A 19,997-nucleotide genomic window follows, 5' to 3' on the forward strand; every position below is an offset into this window, starting at 1 on the left:
GGGTACTAAGGTGACTGATGAATATTTTTATATGAATATAATACACATAAATACTTATAATATACAGATAAAAACCCAGACACTGAAAACCATTCATGTTCATCACACAAACATTTTCCAGTTGTAGGAATCGAACCCACGGCCTTGGACTCAGAAAGGGTCGCTGCCCACTGCGCCACTCGGCCGTCACTGGGGGAAATGGGGTGTCGTTGGCTACATCTTAGTGATCAGATTATCATAGACTATACGAAGTCGTGATAAACTCTGAGATTATGACGGACCAAAATCAACGGGTTCAGTGAAAATAAGAAATGAAAATCTTAATATATAAAAATCTCCTGTCACGATGTTTGTCCGCGATGGACTCCTAAACTACTTAACCGATTTTAAATTAAATTGGCACACCGTGAGCAGTCTGGTCCAACTTAAGAGATAGGATAGCTTAGCTCTTTAATTATAGTCGCAATTTTATTTTATTGCAAATTATTTGTCTTTAATTAATTGACAGTCACATGTTATATTTATATATACTACTATACTCATTTAAGGCTTAGCGATACTGAATACTTTAAACACAAAATCAAACGCAGACGAAGTCGCGGGCAACAGCTAGTATAAAATAAACTACCGGACCCTCGCGACTTCGTCCGCGTATGAGTCAAGCTAGAATAGATCTGATGCTAACAGCATAATCATCGTTGCTAGCTATGTACATACTATTACTTTACGTGGTATACAGAGTTAGTTAGTTGTCATTATTTTAGTTGATACATAAATACATTATACATACATCCATCCTCACAATCTTTCGCATTTATAATATTAGTAGGATGGTACGCATGCATTCGATCGTTGTCCCATATGCCTTGCGACTTACTGTTATTTGTGAAGAGTTTTGTCTCCGACAATATTTATCAGATCCTTATTAAAATAAGACAATACATTTATTTTTATTTATTTAACTCTTTATTTGTACACCACAATGAAGTTATTAAAATAAAAAAAAAAACAAAAGAAATACAAGAAAGTAGAATACAAAAGGCGGCCTTATCGCTAAGTAGCGATCTCTGCCAGGCAACCTTTGGATTACGACAAGATGAGAGAGAGCGGACAGGTGGTGTAATTATAAACGTACATTCAAATAGCTAAATACAAATACATAAACAAAATTGCACAAATAAGAAAAATATAATAAATAAATATAAAATAATAAACTAATATATACTCAATCATCCATATATGAACATATAGATAATAAAAATAAACATAATCAAGGTATAATAAATGTCGTCATTATTGCATGCTTAGTATACACTTTCAAATAAAAGAAGAATGATTAAAATCGGTTCAAATTTAACGGTGCTATTTATTGCATGCATATAGTACTAGCATATGTATTTAATATGTATCATCATCACATCAACCGATAGACGTCCACTGCTGGACATAGGTCTTTTGTAGGGAGTTCCAAATTCCAAGGTTCTGTGCCGCTTGTATCCAGCGGCTACCTGCGACGCGCCTAATGTCATCCGTCCACCTCGTCGGGGGTCGACCAACGCTGCGGTTACCAATGCGGGGCTGCCATTCCAACTTGGGACCCACAAATCCATCCCTTCTCCGAACTATGTACCCCGCCCACTTCAGCTTCGCGACTGGTTAAATAAAAGTTTATGCAAAATAATGCAAAGTAACTACTACAATGCGAAATACTCAAAATTCAAAAAATTCAAAATTCAAAATTCATTTATTTCAAGTAGGCCTAATACAAGCACTTTTGAAACGTCAAGTCTGTCCGTGTGTAGTGACTCTACCACCGGTTCGGTTTCTGAAGAATAAAAAACTCAAAATTATGATCCAAAATCATTCGGCCTTTGACAAAATAAATTACTTGTAATATTAAGTATACCTTAATCAATATAAATTATTTGCCTTTGAGAACATTATGGAGAACTCTCAGGCATGCAGGTTTCCTCACGCAGTTTTCCTTAATCGTCGAAACAAGTGAAATTTTAATAGCTTAAAACGCACATTATTAAGAAAAGTTGGAGAAGCGGGCTGGGATTCGAACTCGTCACCCTGAAATTGAAGCCGAAGTCGTAACCACTGAGCTATCACCGCTATATATTTCGTCTCGTACTATATTTCGCAGGGAATGAACTTACGGCTGGCGTTCGCCATCATATCAGGCGGGTGTTGGTCGGCGTTCCAGCACGGATACAACACGGGGGTGTTAAATGCGCCACAGACAGTGAGTACCTTTCTTTTATCAGTTAATATATTGATCCGACTCACGACACTTCTCTTCCGAGAGAGACGGGTGTCTTTCGAGGTGACTAAGGGATTGCAACGGAGAGCGGACAGCATTGTTCTCTGTACTAGTACTAGCATCTACTGCGATCACTAACCCGTCTAACCAGCACGCTGGGCAAACCCCCCTCCGTTGCGAGAGGCCTTTAGTCCACCAGTGGACTGTTATAGACCTATGAGGAGCTATAACTAAGTATAGCTTCAGTTTGGCATAGCAAACTTCTTCGAAATTCGTTTTATACAAGTCATCATCACGGCCGATTGCAGCGGCCCTGCTTTCTGAGCCAAGGCTGTGGGTTCGATTCCCACAACTGGACAATGTTTGTGTGATGAAAATGAATGTTTTTCAGGTCTGGGTGTTTATCTATATATAATGAGTATTTATGTATATTATTCATATAATTATTCATCAGTCATCTTAGTACCCATAACACAAGCTATGCTTACTTTGGGGCTAGATGGCGATGTGTGTATTTTCGTAGTATATTTATTTATTATTTATTTATTTAATTCATCATCTCATCTTAACAACCATTTACCGGCCCACTAGAGGGCACGGGTCCTCCCAAAATGAGAAGGGTGCAGGCCGTAGTCCACCACGCTGGCCCAGTGCGGATTGGTGGTTCTAGGAGCTAAGCTATCACCGCAATTATAATATTTGTACTAGTAATTTAGAAGAAGAAGAAACACTTCATTGCGCGTATAACATACAGGAAAAGAAACAGTAAGGAATATACAGTACACAATGTAGACATGCAAAGGCGGCCTTATTGCTGCAAGCTATCTTTTACAGGCAACCTTTGTAGACAAGACTTGCAGCAAGAGAACGGGATAGTGCCAAGAGTGTTGATAGATATACATAGATACCAAAATGTAAAGATAAAATTTAAGTTTTTGTTTGGTGGGGGGGTTTTGGCCGTGGCTACCGCCCACTACAGGGCACGCTTTCACAATTCACAATTCAAAATTCATTTATTTCAAGTAGGCCTAATATAAGCACTTTTGAAACGTCAAGTCTGTCTGTTTGTAGTGACTCTACCAATGACGAGACAACATATTAGTCTTTATAAACAAAAAGTGGACATAAACAGTCAACTTACAAAAAATGGTCATAAATTAGTTTCATCTGCATATCGTCTGCGAAAAGTACAGAAGTCATTTGTGGGATTGAGTATACGCTTTTATAATATCATTCTTAAGGTAATTTTGGACCTACCAATGCATAAGTTTGAAGAATGTGTTAAAACACATTTATTACAGCCAGGTTATTATACAATTGATGAGTTTCTTAATGACAAGGTTGCTTGGAAGCATCCGCCTCCGCTTTCATCTCTCACAAGATAGAAAAATGAATGTTAAAATGTAAAATGTAAATTTTTGATGTTGGAAAAGAGCAACTGCTGAGTTTCTTGCCGGCTTCTTCTCGCTAGAATCTGCCTTCCGAACCGGTGGTAGAGTCACTACACACGGACAGACTTGACGTTTCAAAAGTGCTTGTATTAGGCCTACTTGAAATAAATGAATTTTGAATTTTGAATATGTTAAAACACATTTATTACAGCGAGGTTACTATACAATTGATGCATTTCTTAATGACAAGGTTGCTTGGAAGCATCCGGCTCCGCTTTCATCTCTCACAAGACAGAAAAATGAATGTTATATGATTTAATGGATATTGTATATTAGTAGGGAAAGGGATTAATGGATATACTAATAACCATACCCTACTCCTGCCTACAGTTCTTATAACGTTATTCCTTTAAGACTTTACAATTTTTATCATTTTTCAGGTGATGTCAGAATGGCTCCAGAAAGACGCGCTCAGTGGAACCAATTTAACCCTGTCAGCGAAAGATGACCCCAAAGTGACCACGGTGTGGTCAATCGCCGTCGCCATATACTGTGTGGGGGGGATGATAGGCGGCGTCATCACGGGCGTGATAGCAGACAGGTAGCGTGATGAAAAGTGATAGAGCGTGAAATGTGCATGTCAAAAAAAAAGAGTCAAAAAAAACTTTCTTCAAGTAAAATGAATGATGTTATAGATTGCACTAATAAATTATTTAAATAAATATCGTCAACATCACGTCAACCCATTACCGGCCCACTACAGAGCACGGGTCTCCTCCCACAATGAGAAGGGGTTAAGGCCGTAGTCCACCACGCTGGCGCAGTGCGGATTGATGGACTCCACACACCTTTGAGAACTTTATGCAGAACTCTCAGGCGTGCAGGTTTCCTTACAATGTTTTCCTTCACCGTTGAAGCATGTGATATTTTAATTGCTTAAAACGCACGTAACTTAGAAAAGTTAAAGGTGCGAGCTGGGATTCGAACTCGGGCCCCGGAAGTGAAGTCGAGCTCGTACCCAATGCGCTATCACCGCTTCTCAAAACATATACTACGACATAAGCGTATCGCCGTCTAGCCCCAAAGTAAGCGTAGTTTGTAATGCGTAATATTTTTTCAATGAATAATATACATAAATACTGATAAAATACATAGGTCTTTTGTAGCGAGTTCCACAATACACGGTCCTGGGCCGCTTGCCTTGTATTTCTTTCACGCTCTTCCTTCATTTTACCCCCGTCAAAATAATTCCAGATTCGGAAGAAAAGGTGGTCTGCTTCTCAACAACGTGCTCGTGTTTGTGGCGGTCGCGTTGGAAGGCTGCGCGAAGATGGCGAGCTCGGCAGAAATGCTTATAGTTGGCAGGTACAGTAACCATTGACTGTTTGTGCTGCAAAAAAAAAAAAATGCGCCCACATCAGTCCATTTTTTTTTTTTTTTTAATAAATAAACAACGACAATACACACCGCCATCTAGCCCTAAAGTAAGCGTAGCTTGTGTTATGGGTACTAAGATGAGTGATGAATATTTATATGAATAATAATAAATACTAAGAATATACATATACACACCCAGTTTTTAAGAAAAATATACATAATATACACCCAGACACTGAAAAACATTCATGTTAATCACACAAACATTTTCCAGTTGTCGGAATCGAACCCACGGCCTTGGACTCAGAAAGCAGGGTCGCTGCAAACTGCGCCAATCGGCCGTGAACATTACAAATAGAAGGGGTTCGCTGTCACCGCTTCGAACGGACTAAAATATTGAAAACACGGAAAGCTGTGCGCCATTTTAGATCGTTAAAAATATTGCCTTGCACATACATACCAGAAACTTGCAAATTTGTAAGAAAATATTGCAAGAAACCGTCATATTGTTATATACACTGATATTGAAGTATAAAAAACCACTCCATTTTAGATGTTTCCCGTATTGGATAGAAGCAGGGGTCTTTCTGGTGTGGAGTATACGGATTGAAGAAATTATAAATTACACCATACAGATTCTCCTGCTTTTTGCGAACTATAGCAAATTAAGCTTAGTTTTCATAATATAGATTGTTCTCGAACAAACGGTTAGTCACTTAATACCATTTAGTAGATTATAGTAATTATTTTACCTCTAATGTTCTAGACGTTTACCATAAAATAGGGAAAATGGAAATAGTTTGTGAGCTAGCAACATTCCGCGGTTGTGAAGTGAGACGTGTGCATGTTTACCATAAAATGGAAAAATGGACCTTGTGATTGAAAAAAATCATTAAATGTACAGTAAGCTCGCTATATTAGATGTGTTTTTACACATTGTTTAAATTTATACATTTGTAGGCCCAGATCATAGAATTAAGAACGTACAGAACCCTCATTTAGCCATTATTTCAATTGTGACCAAAAACAGTGAAAATAACGCGCGCACGTCTGTCTTCACACCCGCCGAATGTTGCTAGCACACAAACTTTTACTCATTTTCACATTTTTAAATGACCAGCTGTCCCGGCGAACTTAGTACCGCGGGTCATTTTTTTTTTTTGATGAATGTTATATTTTAATACTTATTTTCCTATTCCGGTCTAAGAGGAATCCAAAAAATCAAATATCATAAAAATTGGTCCAGCCGTTCTTGAGTTATAAATGGTGTTCCTGATACAACTTTCTTTTATATACATAGATTATTAAATGGAATTAAGTGAGTAACGGCAAACACTACTACAGTGGAGTTGTTTTTTATACTTCAATATTAGTCACACGATTTCTGTACGTTCTTAGTTCTGAGCTAAAACCAATAGCTGTATTCAGGTATCTCATTTCAGACTCGTGATCGGTGTAAACAACGGTTTAAACGCCGGTCTGGCACCGCTTTATCTATCTGAGATATCGCCCGTCTCGATACGAGGATCGGTATGTACAATAAACCCGTTTTCACTGACAATAAACTAGGCGATTCAAATTCAAATTCAAAATTCATTTATTTCAAGTAGGCCTAATATAAGCACTTTTGAAACGTCAATTCTGCCTGTGTGTTACTCTACCACCGGTTCGGAAGGCAGATTCTACCGAGAAGAAGCCGGCAAGAAACTCAGCAGTTGCTCTTTTCCAACATCAACAATTTACATTTTACATTTTAACATTCATTTTTCTATCTTGTGAGAGCTGAAAGCGGAGCCGGATGCTTCCAAGCTACCTTGACATTAAGAAATTCATCAATTTTATAGTAACCTCGCTGTAATAAATGCGATTTAACAGATTCCTTAAACTTATGCATTGGTAGGTCCAAAATCACCTTAGGAATCATATTATAAAAGCGTATACTCAATCCCACAAATGACTTCTGCACCTTTCGCAGACGATATGCAGATGTCACTAATTTATGACCATTTCTTGTAAGTCGACTGTTTATATATATTAAGTCGATTTGTTTATGCCTAAGTAAGTAACGCCTAAGGCATACATTAACCTTTCGCCAATCGATTTTAACTAGGCAATTAACCTAACCTAACTTCAGCCATACCCTTTCACCACTGACGTCAGTGCCTTTCACCTATCGATTTTCACTACAACTCACTTTTTTTTTTACTCCTGCGGTAAATCCTCGTAGATACCATCACACCACGAGGAGGTGCAGTGGTTTTGTCAGAGTCTTACCGACTTAAACCCAATGAGGCAACGTCTCTAGCAGTGGCGTGCACTTCATACATGCACAAAAGCACTGCATACCCTAACATTTTCATATAACTGGCAAGGGAGGAGGGTTTTGCCATTTTATGCCATTTTACTTCTTTATGTTTACCCTGGTCAAAATTCCTGTGCACGCCACTTTCTCTCAAGGCAACAAACCTAACCTAACTTGTCTATGGTTCTTGCCACAAAGTGTGGTATATTGTGTTTGTATTTTCATATTTTTCTTTTTCGTACGGATTTAAGGTTATTAAACGAATTTATATTTTTATCATCTGTCAAGTGTCAGTTTAAGAGTCCCCTAAACAAAAACATTTCGCTTCACCGTATCGGTGTCGTAAATTTAGATGGCATCTATCGGACGGGAAAATCCATACAGGTCCAGATTTCTCTCAATCCTCAGTTTGTTACTCAATCACGCAACGGATCGGGATGAAATTTGGCATGCATATAGCCTTTGACATGGAAAAGAACATAGGCTGCCTTTTATCCCGACCCCTTAAGTAGTTCCTGAGGGAAAATTGAAATTTGTTTACGAACTAAGCCGAGACAGCTAAGAAATTTGGTACGCATGTCACCTATGCTATGGAAAAGGACATGTAATTTCTATACCGATCTCAAAAATAGTTCCCGTGGTGAGATTAAAAATTGTCAACGAGCGAAGCTTTAGACCCAATATTGAAGTCCACGCGGACGAAGCCGCGGGCAGAAGCTAGTAACAATTTTTTTTTTCTCAAATGTCATTGTTTAAATGAAAAAAAAAAACATATATTTTTAAGGAAATGTAAAAGACATTTTTAGCTCACAGTGCAAAAAATACCGCTGTTCGATTAAGATTGTCTAAATTTTTTGTTTTTTTTTTATTCAGATTGTAGTATTTTATTTAGATTGAGATTGTAAGTAAAGTAGCTGTATATTCATAAAGATATATACTTGCGAACCCGCTATCCATACTATAAACGCATAGTTTCTAAGGGGATGGCATATTATGTTGGATAATGTTTATTACAATTTATCTTGAACAATACATTAAAAAAAAAAACTATAAAAAAGGCAACCAACAGTCTCCGCAACCTTGTGTGGAGACCAACAGCAAAGCAAACAAAAAGTGTGTGTCAGCTCCGACGCACGACTGGAGTTTACTCTTTAAGTACGATTGTCGAAACATACACAAAAAGAGTTTATTTATGAGATTGAGGTGGATGTAGAGTATCTGAACTATTAGTATAAATGTAATGTTTATTATTTAGTTTCCATGGTAATTAGAATAGGTGAAAAAATGTATTATGTTTTCTATCTCACTCTGTCCTATACATTTATGTTTTTGTTTCTTTATCTAGATATCATTCGGTTTTCTTGGTAACTTAAATAGGAAAAATAAGTTAATTAAACGAAAGCGACTTTGCATGTTGCGCATTACGGTTGCCGGGCTTGCAACGTCGCAAAGCGAAAACGTAACGAGGTCATTCATTAGTAGATGATTTTACTCCTCACATTTTTCTCATACCGCCTTATATTTGAAAATCGATTCTTAAGGAGTAAACTCCAAAAAGGTTGTAACTTTTTGTCAATTAGGGTTTTTATTCCAGGTCGGTACCGTCTACCAGCTGGTGATAACAATAACCATACTGCTGTCCCAAGTCCTGGGCCTGGAGTCAGTTCTGGGCACCAGTATGGGCTGGCCGTGGTTACTGGCCATCACAGCGATTCCAGCTGTCCTCCAATGCTGCACACTGCCCCTGTGTCCTGAATCACCCAAATACCTCCTGCTGAACAAAGGGGCAGAGTTGCACGCGCAAAGAGGTAAGTAGTTGTTATATATTAAAATCTACTCATTATACTACTCATTATTCTCATTATATATTGTATGTTATATATTTATGCATCCCTACTAATATTATAAATGTGTATGTAAGTTTGTTTGTTACGGTTCCACGCAAAAACTACTGAACCGATCATCATGAAACTTTGTACACATATTCCTGAAGGTATTAGAAGTAATATAGGATGCTTTTTATCCCCAAAAATCCGATTTAGCAGTTGTCAGTAATTATTTTACTTCTAATGTTTCAAACGTTTACCATAAAAATAGGGGAAATAGGAAAGTTTTTGAGCTAGCAGCTTTCCATGGGTGTGAAGTGAGACGCGCGTTTTCACTGTTTTTGGACACAATGCACTGCATGCTACAATGGCTGAATTCTGTATGTTCTTAGTTCTGTGCTTATATAAGTTAGTTTTCTTTCCCGTAGGGAAAAGACAAAGGTACAACACCGTATACCCTCCGTTCTTATAATTATTTAAATAACTTTTGATTGATCTGGGTTCCTGCCATTTTGAATTAACGTACCAACCTGTATATGTATAATTTGGTTTTGGCCAGTCCGACTGAAGATCTTTTTTTTCATATGCGTACAGGGCAGTTTTACTAATATAATGGTATTTGTTTCAGCTCTGAATTGGCATATTTAGAAATATTGTTTACCGTAGGGAAAAGGCAAAGGTACAATACCGTAAAGCCTTCATTTTTATCCCTCTGTTCATTTTTAATCTCGCCATTTTTATAATTTTTTATGTATTCTTTTTTTTTTAACCTTCTTCTTTGTCCTGGGTTCCTGTAATTTTTAATTCCCGTTCCAACCTGAATCGACCAAAGAGTATACATAATTTTCTCCAGTCACAACGAAGATCCAATTTTTTTTATATAAACGTAAAGGCAAAGGTAGTTTTGCTAATATAATGGTTTTTTGCTTCAGCTCTGAACTGGTTGAGAGGAGATGTAGCGGTTCACGGGGAAATGGAAGAAATGCACCAGGTAACGAATGCAAATGAGTGGCAGTAAGTCAAGTGAACTGTGGTTAGGATTCCCATTCGGGGAAAAAGCGTTCGATCACAGACACACATCTCTAGCTTTTCTGTTCTAAGGTTGTAGGGGTATCCTTTACAAATTGTACGAAATGTTTAGTGTAGGCAGTGCATTTGTGCATCTATGAAATGCACGCCAGTGTTTGTACCCACTGACGTAAAATTCGTCAAGCAGGAAGATCGCGTAAAATCGAAAAATTCTCCTTCACAAATAGTACGAAATGTTTAGGGTAGGCAGTGCATTTGTGCATCTATGAAATGCACGCCAGTGTTTGTACCCACTGACGTAAAATACGTCAAGCAGGAAGATCGCGTAAAATCGAAAAATTCTCCTTCACAAATAGTACGAAATGTTTAGGGTAGGCAGTGCATTTGTGCATCTATGAAATGCACGCCAGTGTTTGTACCCACTGACGTAAAATTCGTCAAGCAGGAAGATCGCGTAAAATCGAAAAATTCTCCTTCACAAATAGTACGAAATGTTTAGGGTAGGCAGTGCATTTGTGCATCTATGAAATGCACGCCAGTGTTTGTACCCACTGACGTAAAATACGTCAAGCAGGAAGATCGCGTAAAATCGAAAAATTCTCCTTCACAAATAGTACGAAATGTTTAGGGTAGGCAGTGCATTTGTGCATCTATGAAATGCACGCCAGTGTTTGTACCCACTGACGTAAAATTTGTCAAGCAGGAAGATCGCGTAAAATCGATAAATTCTCCTTCACAAATAGTACGAAATGTTTAGGGTAGGCAGTGCATTTGTGCATCTATGAAATGCACGCCAGTGTTTGTACCCACTGACGTAAAATACGTCAAGCAGGAAGATCGCGTAAAATTAAAAAAATCTCCTTTACAAATAGTACGAAATGTTTTGGGTAGGCAGTGCATTTATGCATCTATGAAATGCACGCCAGTGTTTGTACCCCACTGACGTAAAATACGTCAAGCAGGGAGATCGCGTAAAATTGAAAAATTCTCCTTTACAAATTGTACGAAATGTTTAGGGTAGGCAGTGCATTTGTGCATCTATGAAATGCACGCCACTGGTTGTACCCGCTGACGTAAAATACGTCAGGGGTTGTACCTATTAAGATTTTTACCCGACCTCAGAATACCAATAACCTAAGTGTATTCAATATAATCCACCAATCAACACTCTGCCAGAGCCCACCAATCCGCACTGGGTCAGCGTAGTGGACTTCGGCCTATTCACTTATTTTTGTGAGAGGAGACTCGTGCTCTGTTATGGGCCGGAAATGGGTTGATATGATGATTAAATAATTTGTCAACCAATTGAGTTTACAATACCATTGTCAGTCCCCCTTATCTGGGGTCGCCAACGCTGCGTTTACCAGTGACGGCCGCGATTCCAGCACCTTGGAACCCAAACGTCCATAGGTTTTTTCAACTTCGCGACTCGTTGAGCTATTTCAGTTACTCTGTTTCTTCTGGATCCCCTCATGTCACGTAGAAATACTCCAGCATCGTTCTTTCTATCGCCCGCTGGGACTCTGGGCCATCTCATTAGACCGTTGGTTAGCGACCGCGTTTTAGAGTCAGAAATCATCACTGGATATATAACGTTCGGATATATTGCGTGAACCCTCAAGTATGTGTTTTCTTCTCCACCAGGAAGCGGAGAAGAATAAAGTCAGCAAGAAGGTGACCCTCCGGGAGCTCTTCAGCAACCGTTCCCTCCGCCAGCCGCTGCTGATAGCAATGGTGGTGATGGTAGCTCAACAACTGTCAGGCATCAATGCGGTCATCTTCTTCTCCACTGACATCTTCAAATCTGCCAACTTGAGCGAAAGTCAGAGCCAATATGCCACTTTGGGTAAGAGAAACGCATTAACGCTAGTAAACTTTTAGAAACTGTAACGAGCGAGCCCATGTCGTGTTCTCATTGCAGACCATGGTGCGTGTGTACAAACAAACAAACTTGGCTTTTAATGCTCTGAGAGTTGATAAACTCCCACAGAAGATAAATTATAATGCTTTCTGGGGGATATAATTTTTGTGTCCTACCTGTGCTAGCTTTGCTGGAAATACAAACCTTCTTCTTGAAGGAATTCGGTTCAAAATCGTCACATATATTAATGACGGCCGATAGGCGCAGTTCGCAGCAATCCTGCTTTCTGAGCCCAGGGCCGTGGGTTCGATTCCCACAACTGGAAAATGTTTGTGTGACGAGCATGAATGTTTGTCAGTGTCTGGGTGTTTATATTTATATTCTACTAGCTGTTGCCCGCGACTTCTTCTGCGTTTGATTTTGTTTATGATGTTGCGTTCAATTTAGTTGTAGTTCTACAAAAAATTAAAGTATTCAGTATCGCTAAGCCTTAAATGAGGGGTTTGCTGCTGTCCGCTGAGGAGTTCTGTCCTCTGGTTTCCAACCACATTCATCAGATCTACACAAGTTTGGGCAAAATTAAACACGTATTATATACCTCTATAGTACAAAAATAATTATTTAAACCGGTTATCATTTCAAAAACTTTCATCCCCTCTCCCAAAGGAACCGAGCTTAATGTCGGGATAAAAAGTATCCTATATTACTTTTAACACTTCCAAGAATATGTGTACAAAGTTTCATGAGGATCGGTTAAGTAGTTTTTGCGTGAAAGCGTAACAAATAAACTTACATTGACATTTATAATATTAGTAGGGAAGTATTTACGTATATTATTCATAAAAATATTCATCAGTCGTCTTAGTACCCATAACACAAGCTACGCTTACTTTGGGGCTAGATGCCGGTGTGTGTATTGTCGTAGTATATATTCGTAGTATATTTTATATTAATGATTTTATGTTTTATCCAGGCATGGGAGCAATGAACGTGGTGATGACCATAATTTCGCTGCTGCTGGTGGAAGTGGCTGGAAGGAAGACCCTATTGCTGACCGGCTTTAGCGGCATGACGCTGTGTTCCATAGGACTTTGCGTTGCCAATTTATATGTGGTGAGCATCTCTATGCATTATCTATGGTTTCGTCTTTCGAGTCTTTGGTTTTTTTTTTCTTTTGTTAAACAAATATACTAAGACAATACACACGTCGCCATCTCCCGCCAATTAAAGCGTAGCTTGTGTTATGGGTACTAAGATGACTGATGAATATTTTGTCATCGTATTTCCCGAACGTATGAAGTTATAAATTACACGGTGCTCTATATAGCTAAATTGATGAAAATTGGTACGTACGCTGTCAAATGAAGGGGCTTGGCTAGTAGAATAGTATGCACTGTGACAGGTTTCAAATCCAAGATGGCCGCCACAACACAATGAACACTAACAACTAAAACTATATTAAATTTCATTAGGGACTATGACAAGTTTTGAATGCAAGGTGGCCGTCACACCAAAATGGCGGAACAACTCCCACTAAAAATATATTCAATTTCATTACGCACAAATTTCAAATGCAAGATGGCCGCCACACCAAAATGGCGGCACAACTCCCTCAATATGAACACTATTATTATTATTATTTTATTTAACTCTTTATTTGTCCACCACTATGAAGTTAGGAAAAAAAACAATAGAAATACAAAGACAGAAGTAGAATACAGAAGGCGGCCTTATCGCTTAGTAGCGATCTCTGCCAGGCAACCTTTGGATTAGGACAAGATGAGCGACAGCGGACAGGTGGTCACACACTATATTAAATTTCAGAACTTAAATTTTAAATTGTTTTATTATTTTTTTCTCATTCCAGACTAAATACGTGTGGGTATCTTATTTATGCATCGCACTGGTGATTCTCTTCGTGGTTATGTTCGCAGTGGGCCCGGGCTCCATACCCTGGTTCCTCGTCACGGGTGAGTTCTACGTTCTTCTTCTTTTCGGTTTATTGGTTCTGCGCGCTGAGCGATTGAACCATTGTAGATTTAAAAAAAAAAAAAAAAGATTTTATATTTTTTCGTAAGGTACCACTTACAGCATTTGATTGGTGCACATACAAAAAGTTTGACCCAGCCGTTAAACTGATTAGTTTTTACAGGGTAAATAAAACCATATTTTAACTTTATTATATAATTTATTGCATTTTGGTGTAACTATAGCCGATCTATCTCAAACACTGAAATACTCTAGGCTTAAAATAAATATAAGATTAAAAATATTTTCATTATAAATATTAAAATTAATAGTGAATAACTAACAAAGATCTATTTATTTAGCCTTTTAGTTCTCCAAAGTTCAAGTAACAAGTTGTCAAGTGCTTATTCTGTGGTCAAGTGTTATTCTTATTTCTTTTTTCTTTTTTTAAACGAGGAAACTTTTTACATAGAACAAAAAATCTAAGTTTTTCAAGTGCTTATTCTGTGGTCAAGTGTTATTCTTATTTCTTTTTTCAAACGAGGAAACTTTTTACATATAAAAAAAAATCTAAGTTTTTCAAGTGCTTATTCTGTGGTCAAGTGTTATTCTTATTTCTTTTTTCTTTTTTTAAACGAGGAAACTTTTTACATAGAACAAAAAATCTAAGTTTTTCAAGTGCTTATTCTGTGGTCAAGTGTTATTCTTATTTCTTTTTTCAAACGAGGAAACTTTTTACATATAAAAAAAAATCTAAGTTTTTCAAGTGCTTATTCTGTGGTCAAGTGTTATTCTTATTTCTTTTTAGCTTTAGGTTTAAGTTGGCGAACGAAGTTAACACCATCCCGTTACAATTATGTAAACAAATATGTATGAACGCTTCATAAGTGCCTGTGATAGGCCTACATGAATAAAGAAATTTTGTATTTGAATTTGATTCCTGGCAGGGGAATTTATAATTTCTGAATTTTGTCTTCTATGGTCTGGTGGGAGGCTTCGGCCGTGGCTAGTTACCACCCTACCGACAAGGACGTGCCGCTAAGCGATTAAGTGTTCCGGTGCGATGTCGCTTAGAAATCGATTAGGGGTATGACTACCATACTCCCTAACAGGTTAGCCCGTCCATCTGCATCATCACCTTTGACCAGGTGAGATTGCAGTCAAGGGCTAACATGTAGTGGATAGCAAAAAAATATGAAACATTTTATTGGATTGGTTATTAATTTATTTATTTAATGTCAGTTTTAATTTCATTATACGTGTTTGTAGGGTTCATTTATTTATTTATTTTAATATTTTGTTTGTTATCCGTATGACTAACTTAAAGGTGTGCACAGCATTTACTAAAAAAATACCGATATTAACACTACTAACTATAATAAAAATACAAAAAGTTAGACAAATGTAATATTGCAATAAGAAAAACTAAAAAATAAAATGTTTTTTTCTTCAGAGTTATTCAACCAAGCCGCGCGGCCAGCCGCATCGTCGGTTGCGGTTACTGTTAACTGGACGGCAAACTTCATCGTTGGACTCAGCTTTCTACCTCTCACCGTGAGTAACCAAACCGATCACCATTATAAAACCCATTAGCGGCCCACTGAGAGGATATAAACAAGAATGTCTCAGTCAATTTCATTAAATCTCAATCATTTATTTGCAAGCATGTACAATATCAAACAATGCAGTCAGTTTAGAGGGCATCACATTCTACTAAATGAATAGTGTGCAAATTTGGTTCATGGCGATTAGTTTTAATTCAAAAATAATATGCAAAGATATGTCAAATTAAGATAGAATTCCTTCCAGTTGTTACATAATAAAAGCTACAATTATCAGTTATCTTGAATTTCTCCTCCCTCCCCATTTCTCTTCCCCCCCCCCCCCCTCTTAAGTTCACTCAGAAATGTATGAACTTTCTTAAAACATGTATGGCGGCAAAGATAAAGACAGCCGAAAAGAAACAGTTTCTGCTTCAGAATCGTCTGTAGAGGGCGCTCTTAAAAAATTACTCCCCTCCCCCCTGGACCAGAATCTGCGTACGCCCATAGATATTATAATATAACAGCGGCACGTCTTCTCTATGATAGAAAAAAGGTCTTCTCTATCATATTATCATTATAAAGTCATCGGTAAAGCTCGTCATCCCATATTAATACAGCGTGGCGGTCTCCGAACCCCTCTTTTTTATAAGAGAATGCCAACCCCCGCCAATTGGACATTAAAGGATGATCATGAAACATAAACCATGTGTTTTTCTTATTTCAGCATCTTCTTGGATCGAACACGTTCATAATATTCGCCATATTGGAATTCCTGTTCATTTTGTTCATCGCATTCAAAGTGCCAGAGACGAAGAACAAAACGGTCGAAGAAATCACCGCCATGTTCCGACAACAAATGTAGACTATACAGGAAATCAAGATGGCGCATTTCCCGCGCTTGTAGCTGTCAAAATAAGTCACTTTACACTTAATTAAATGGCGTATCTCCAGACGTTGTAGCTCTCAACGAAGTCACTATACACGGAACAAGCTTGCGTATGAAAATTAAGCTTAATTTGCTATACGCCGCGAAAAGCAGGAGAATCTGTATGGTGTAATTTATAATTTCTCCAATCCTTATGCTTAATTTTCATAACATATACTGGTTTTCCGCAAAGTAACGCCTGCTTCTATCCAAAACAAGCTGGCATATTTCCCGCCCATTTAGCTGTCAAAAAAAAATCCACATTACAAGAAAGAATTAACTGCATTTTTTTCGTGTTATTTAAACGCTTACGAATTAAATGCGGACATTTAATTCGTAAGCGTTTAAATTTCTAAAACAACACTGGTTTTTCCAGTTTACTTTTGTTCGTGGGTGAAAAATCACCGTCATGTTTGGGTATCACTCATGTTGTCTATACGTGAAACAAAACGGCGTTCCTTTTCCAAAACTCGATAGGTACATATATTATAAGTTCTATTTTTATTTCATCACAATTTATTTATTACTATTTATTAAAGATAGACTACAATATGCTAGAAAAATCTATCTTGTTAACTCTAGCTCTCCTACGGGGTCTCCTATCTTCTCATTTTATAGAGTTAATCCAAGCATAGCTCTCACCGTTGAGTGTCTTTTAAGCCCATACTCAATAATCCTTTTGCTAAGAATTTTTGTATTTACTTCTAATTTGTTATTATATAGTAAATAGCGGTTCACAGCAACTTTATTACTTCTTACACATAGATTTTCTTCGTTATTCTACGTAATATACCCCGACACCGCATCGCATCGTCCACCCGCGTTTTTATATGTTCTGACTTTTCTTTTTGCCTAACTCCAATAAGTCGTAGTGGATATTAAAACCTATGGACTTTTTCATAGCATTACACGGGGAAGGTACCATAGGCTAATTTTTTAATTCGGCAACGTACCCCCAACGTTAAGAGCTCAAAAGACTATTTAAAAGTCTAATAGATATTTTTCAAAGATTAAAATGTAAAAGTCATTGGTTTTGGTAACTGCTACGCTAAAAGTTTCTCTAAAATCTATCCGGGCATAAAATCCGCATATTTAGTTTGTTATAAAATACAAATAAAAGCGGTTTTTTTTAACAGAACAGGGTGTGGAATCGGAGAAAAAATATGTGGAAAAAATTGTACCTATTACAAATTGTACGATTGTAATTGTAATATATGTTGAATGTTAAAAAATGTTAAAAAATCTTATTTTTTATATTGAAAATTGGAATAATCTTCTCAGATTAGTGTATTGTCATCGATCCTCGATATGTCTACAAAGTTTGAATCAAATCTGATCGTTCAAAGTGGGTCAAAATCGCCCCCAAAGAAGTCGGTTACAAACATACAAACATACAGGTGAAGCTAATAAAAAGGGTACCAGTTCATACCTATTACACGGTGACGACTGTCTAGGGCCCCCTTTAGGCATTTATGGGAACTCTGACAAGGTAAGTTAGTGTCTTTATACTCAATTCGACGATAAACTGAACAAATACTTGACTTAACTTTGATATTAAATGAACATTCTCAGTGATTGTATAGAGATTAAGAATTTAAAATATTTTGTGAAATAAAAATTTCTTTCAACTTCTTTTGTGTTTTAATCTTTTTAACATTTCGAGGAATCCAGAAATCATCCTCATAATGTCAACCAATCGACGTCCACTGCTGGACATAGGTCTTTTGTAGGGAGTTCCACAATACACGGTCCTGGGCCGCTTGCCACCAGCGGCTCCCAGCGACTCGCCTGATGTCATCTGTTCACCTCGTTGGGGGCCGACCTACGCTGCGTTTACCGGTGCGAAGTCGCCATTCCAGCACGTTGAGACCCCGACGTCCATCGGTTCTCCGAGCTATGTGCCCCGCCCATTGCCACTTCAGCTTCGCAACTAGCTGAGCTATGTCGGTAACTCTAGTTTTCCTACGGATCTCATATGAAATTATATGAAATTTTATATATGCCCACAAAATCGCTTACAGTTGTATACAAAAATATATCTAAGAGAAAGCATGTGGACAAATAGGGTTCCGCTTCAGCACGAAGCCACAGCGAGCTGCGGCGCTGGTTTTCAGGGGGACCCTGTGTGCTCACAGACGTGTTTGCGACATGCCAAAACCTTAAGGCTATACATAATAAAAATAAAACACGGTACGGAATATAAAATTGACAGAGCTAAACCAAGAAGCTCACCACAAAGTCGGGCAGTGTCCATGGTAACGCTAGATACGCCGTCTGTACTAACTCCAGAAATAGACAATTAGCGACCATTCGAAGACTTTAGTCTTCAGGCACTGGGGGATTTTAGAAGAGAAGATGTCACGAAGTTTCCCGAACGCTTTCCAATCTAGGGATATTTGCAGGCAATTATTACGTAGGTTGAAATTGCCAATTTCTGATACTCCATTCGTAAGATCTATGCCTCATATGAAGGCTCAGAATCACTCAGCGGGCGATGGAAAGAGCAATGTTGGGAGTATCTCTACGAGATCAAATCAGGAATGAGGAGATCCGTAGAAGAACCAGAGTTACCGACACAGCTCAGCGAGTTGCTAAGCTGAAGTGGAAATGGGCAGGGCACATAGCTCGGAGAACCGACGGACGTTAGGGTTCCAAGGTGTTGGAATGGCGACCCCGCACCGGTAAACGCAGCGTTGGTCGGCCCCCAACGAGGTGGACAGACGACATCAAACGAGTCGCTGGGAGCCGCTGGAAACAAGCGGCCCAGGACCGTGGATTTTGGAACTCTCTACAAATGGACTATGTTCAGCAGTCGACTTCAATCAGTTGAAGTAGAGGACATAACTCCTCAGCGGATGGTGGCAAAACCCTCATTTATGGCTTAGCGATACTGTTTACATTAATTTTTTTCAGAACTACAAGTAAATAGAATGAACTAAAAAGAAAAAACAAAACGCAGACGAAGTCGCGGGCAAGAGCTAGTATTAAATAAATTATTATTATTATTATTAAACTCTTTATTTGTATACCACAACATTAACATATTTAAAATATAACAAAAACAGAAACATCGAAAGAAGTAGTAATACAAAAGGCGGCCTTATCGCTTAATAACGATCTCTGCCAGGCAACCTTAGAATTAGGAAAAAAAAGAAGAGGAGAATAGACTGCTGGTGGTACAAATATTAAAATACATACATGCAAATAACTACATGCTAATACATAAACTAGTGTGCACAAATAGATAAAAAGTAAATAATATAATAAATAAATAAATATAAAAATAAACTAATATATATAATAACAACACTTACATAATTAAATACTTTAACATACAATAAATGAGTAAGTATATACATACTATTAAAAGTCGTTAACAATATAATGGGCCTTAACTGCTCTTTTAAATATCGCCAGTGATTTGGATCGTCGTATGCTCAATGGAAGCGCATTCCACAATTCCACAGCTCGTACTCTAAACGAACGCTTATAAAATTTTGTCCTATGA

At 37.9% G+C, this 19,997-nt stretch overlaps 1 protein-coding gene across 1 annotated transcript in view; it reads left to right on the forward strand.

Moving 5' to 3' along the window:
* The window catches only part of LOC120635741 (solute carrier family 2, facilitated glucose transporter member 1-like), a 29,244-nt gene extending 12,475 nt beyond the window's left edge, over nucleotides 1-16,769 (forward strand). Inside the window, exons 2-12 of the mRNA XM_039906873.1 lie at nucleotides 2,150-2,248; nucleotides 4,098-4,258; nucleotides 4,912-5,022; nucleotides 6,477-6,564; nucleotides 8,931-9,144; nucleotides 10,095-10,153; nucleotides 11,836-12,037; nucleotides 13,026-13,165; nucleotides 13,920-14,022; nucleotides 15,474-15,574; nucleotides 16,289-16,769. Of these exons, the coding sequence (XP_039762807.1) occupies nucleotides 2,150-2,248; nucleotides 4,098-4,258; nucleotides 4,912-5,022; nucleotides 6,477-6,564; nucleotides 8,931-9,144; nucleotides 10,095-10,153; nucleotides 11,836-12,037; nucleotides 13,026-13,165; nucleotides 13,920-14,022; nucleotides 15,474-15,574; nucleotides 16,289-16,426 (1,416 nt within the window). The 3' untranslated portion in view covers nucleotides 16,427-16,769. The remainder of the gene's footprint in view (nucleotides 1-2,149; nucleotides 2,249-4,097; nucleotides 4,259-4,911; nucleotides 5,023-6,476; nucleotides 6,565-8,930; nucleotides 9,145-10,094; nucleotides 10,154-11,835; nucleotides 12,038-13,025; nucleotides 13,166-13,919; nucleotides 14,023-15,473; nucleotides 15,575-16,288) is intronic.
* Nucleotides 16,770-19,997: the final 3,228 nt, after the last annotated feature.

This window comes from Pararge aegeria, chromosome 27 (genome assembly GCF_905163445.1).
Source record: "Pararge aegeria chromosome 27, ilParAegt1.1, whole genome shotgun sequence".
In the NCBI taxonomy this organism is placed as follows: domain Eukaryota; kingdom Metazoa; phylum Arthropoda; class Insecta; order Lepidoptera; family Nymphalidae; genus Pararge; species Pararge aegeria.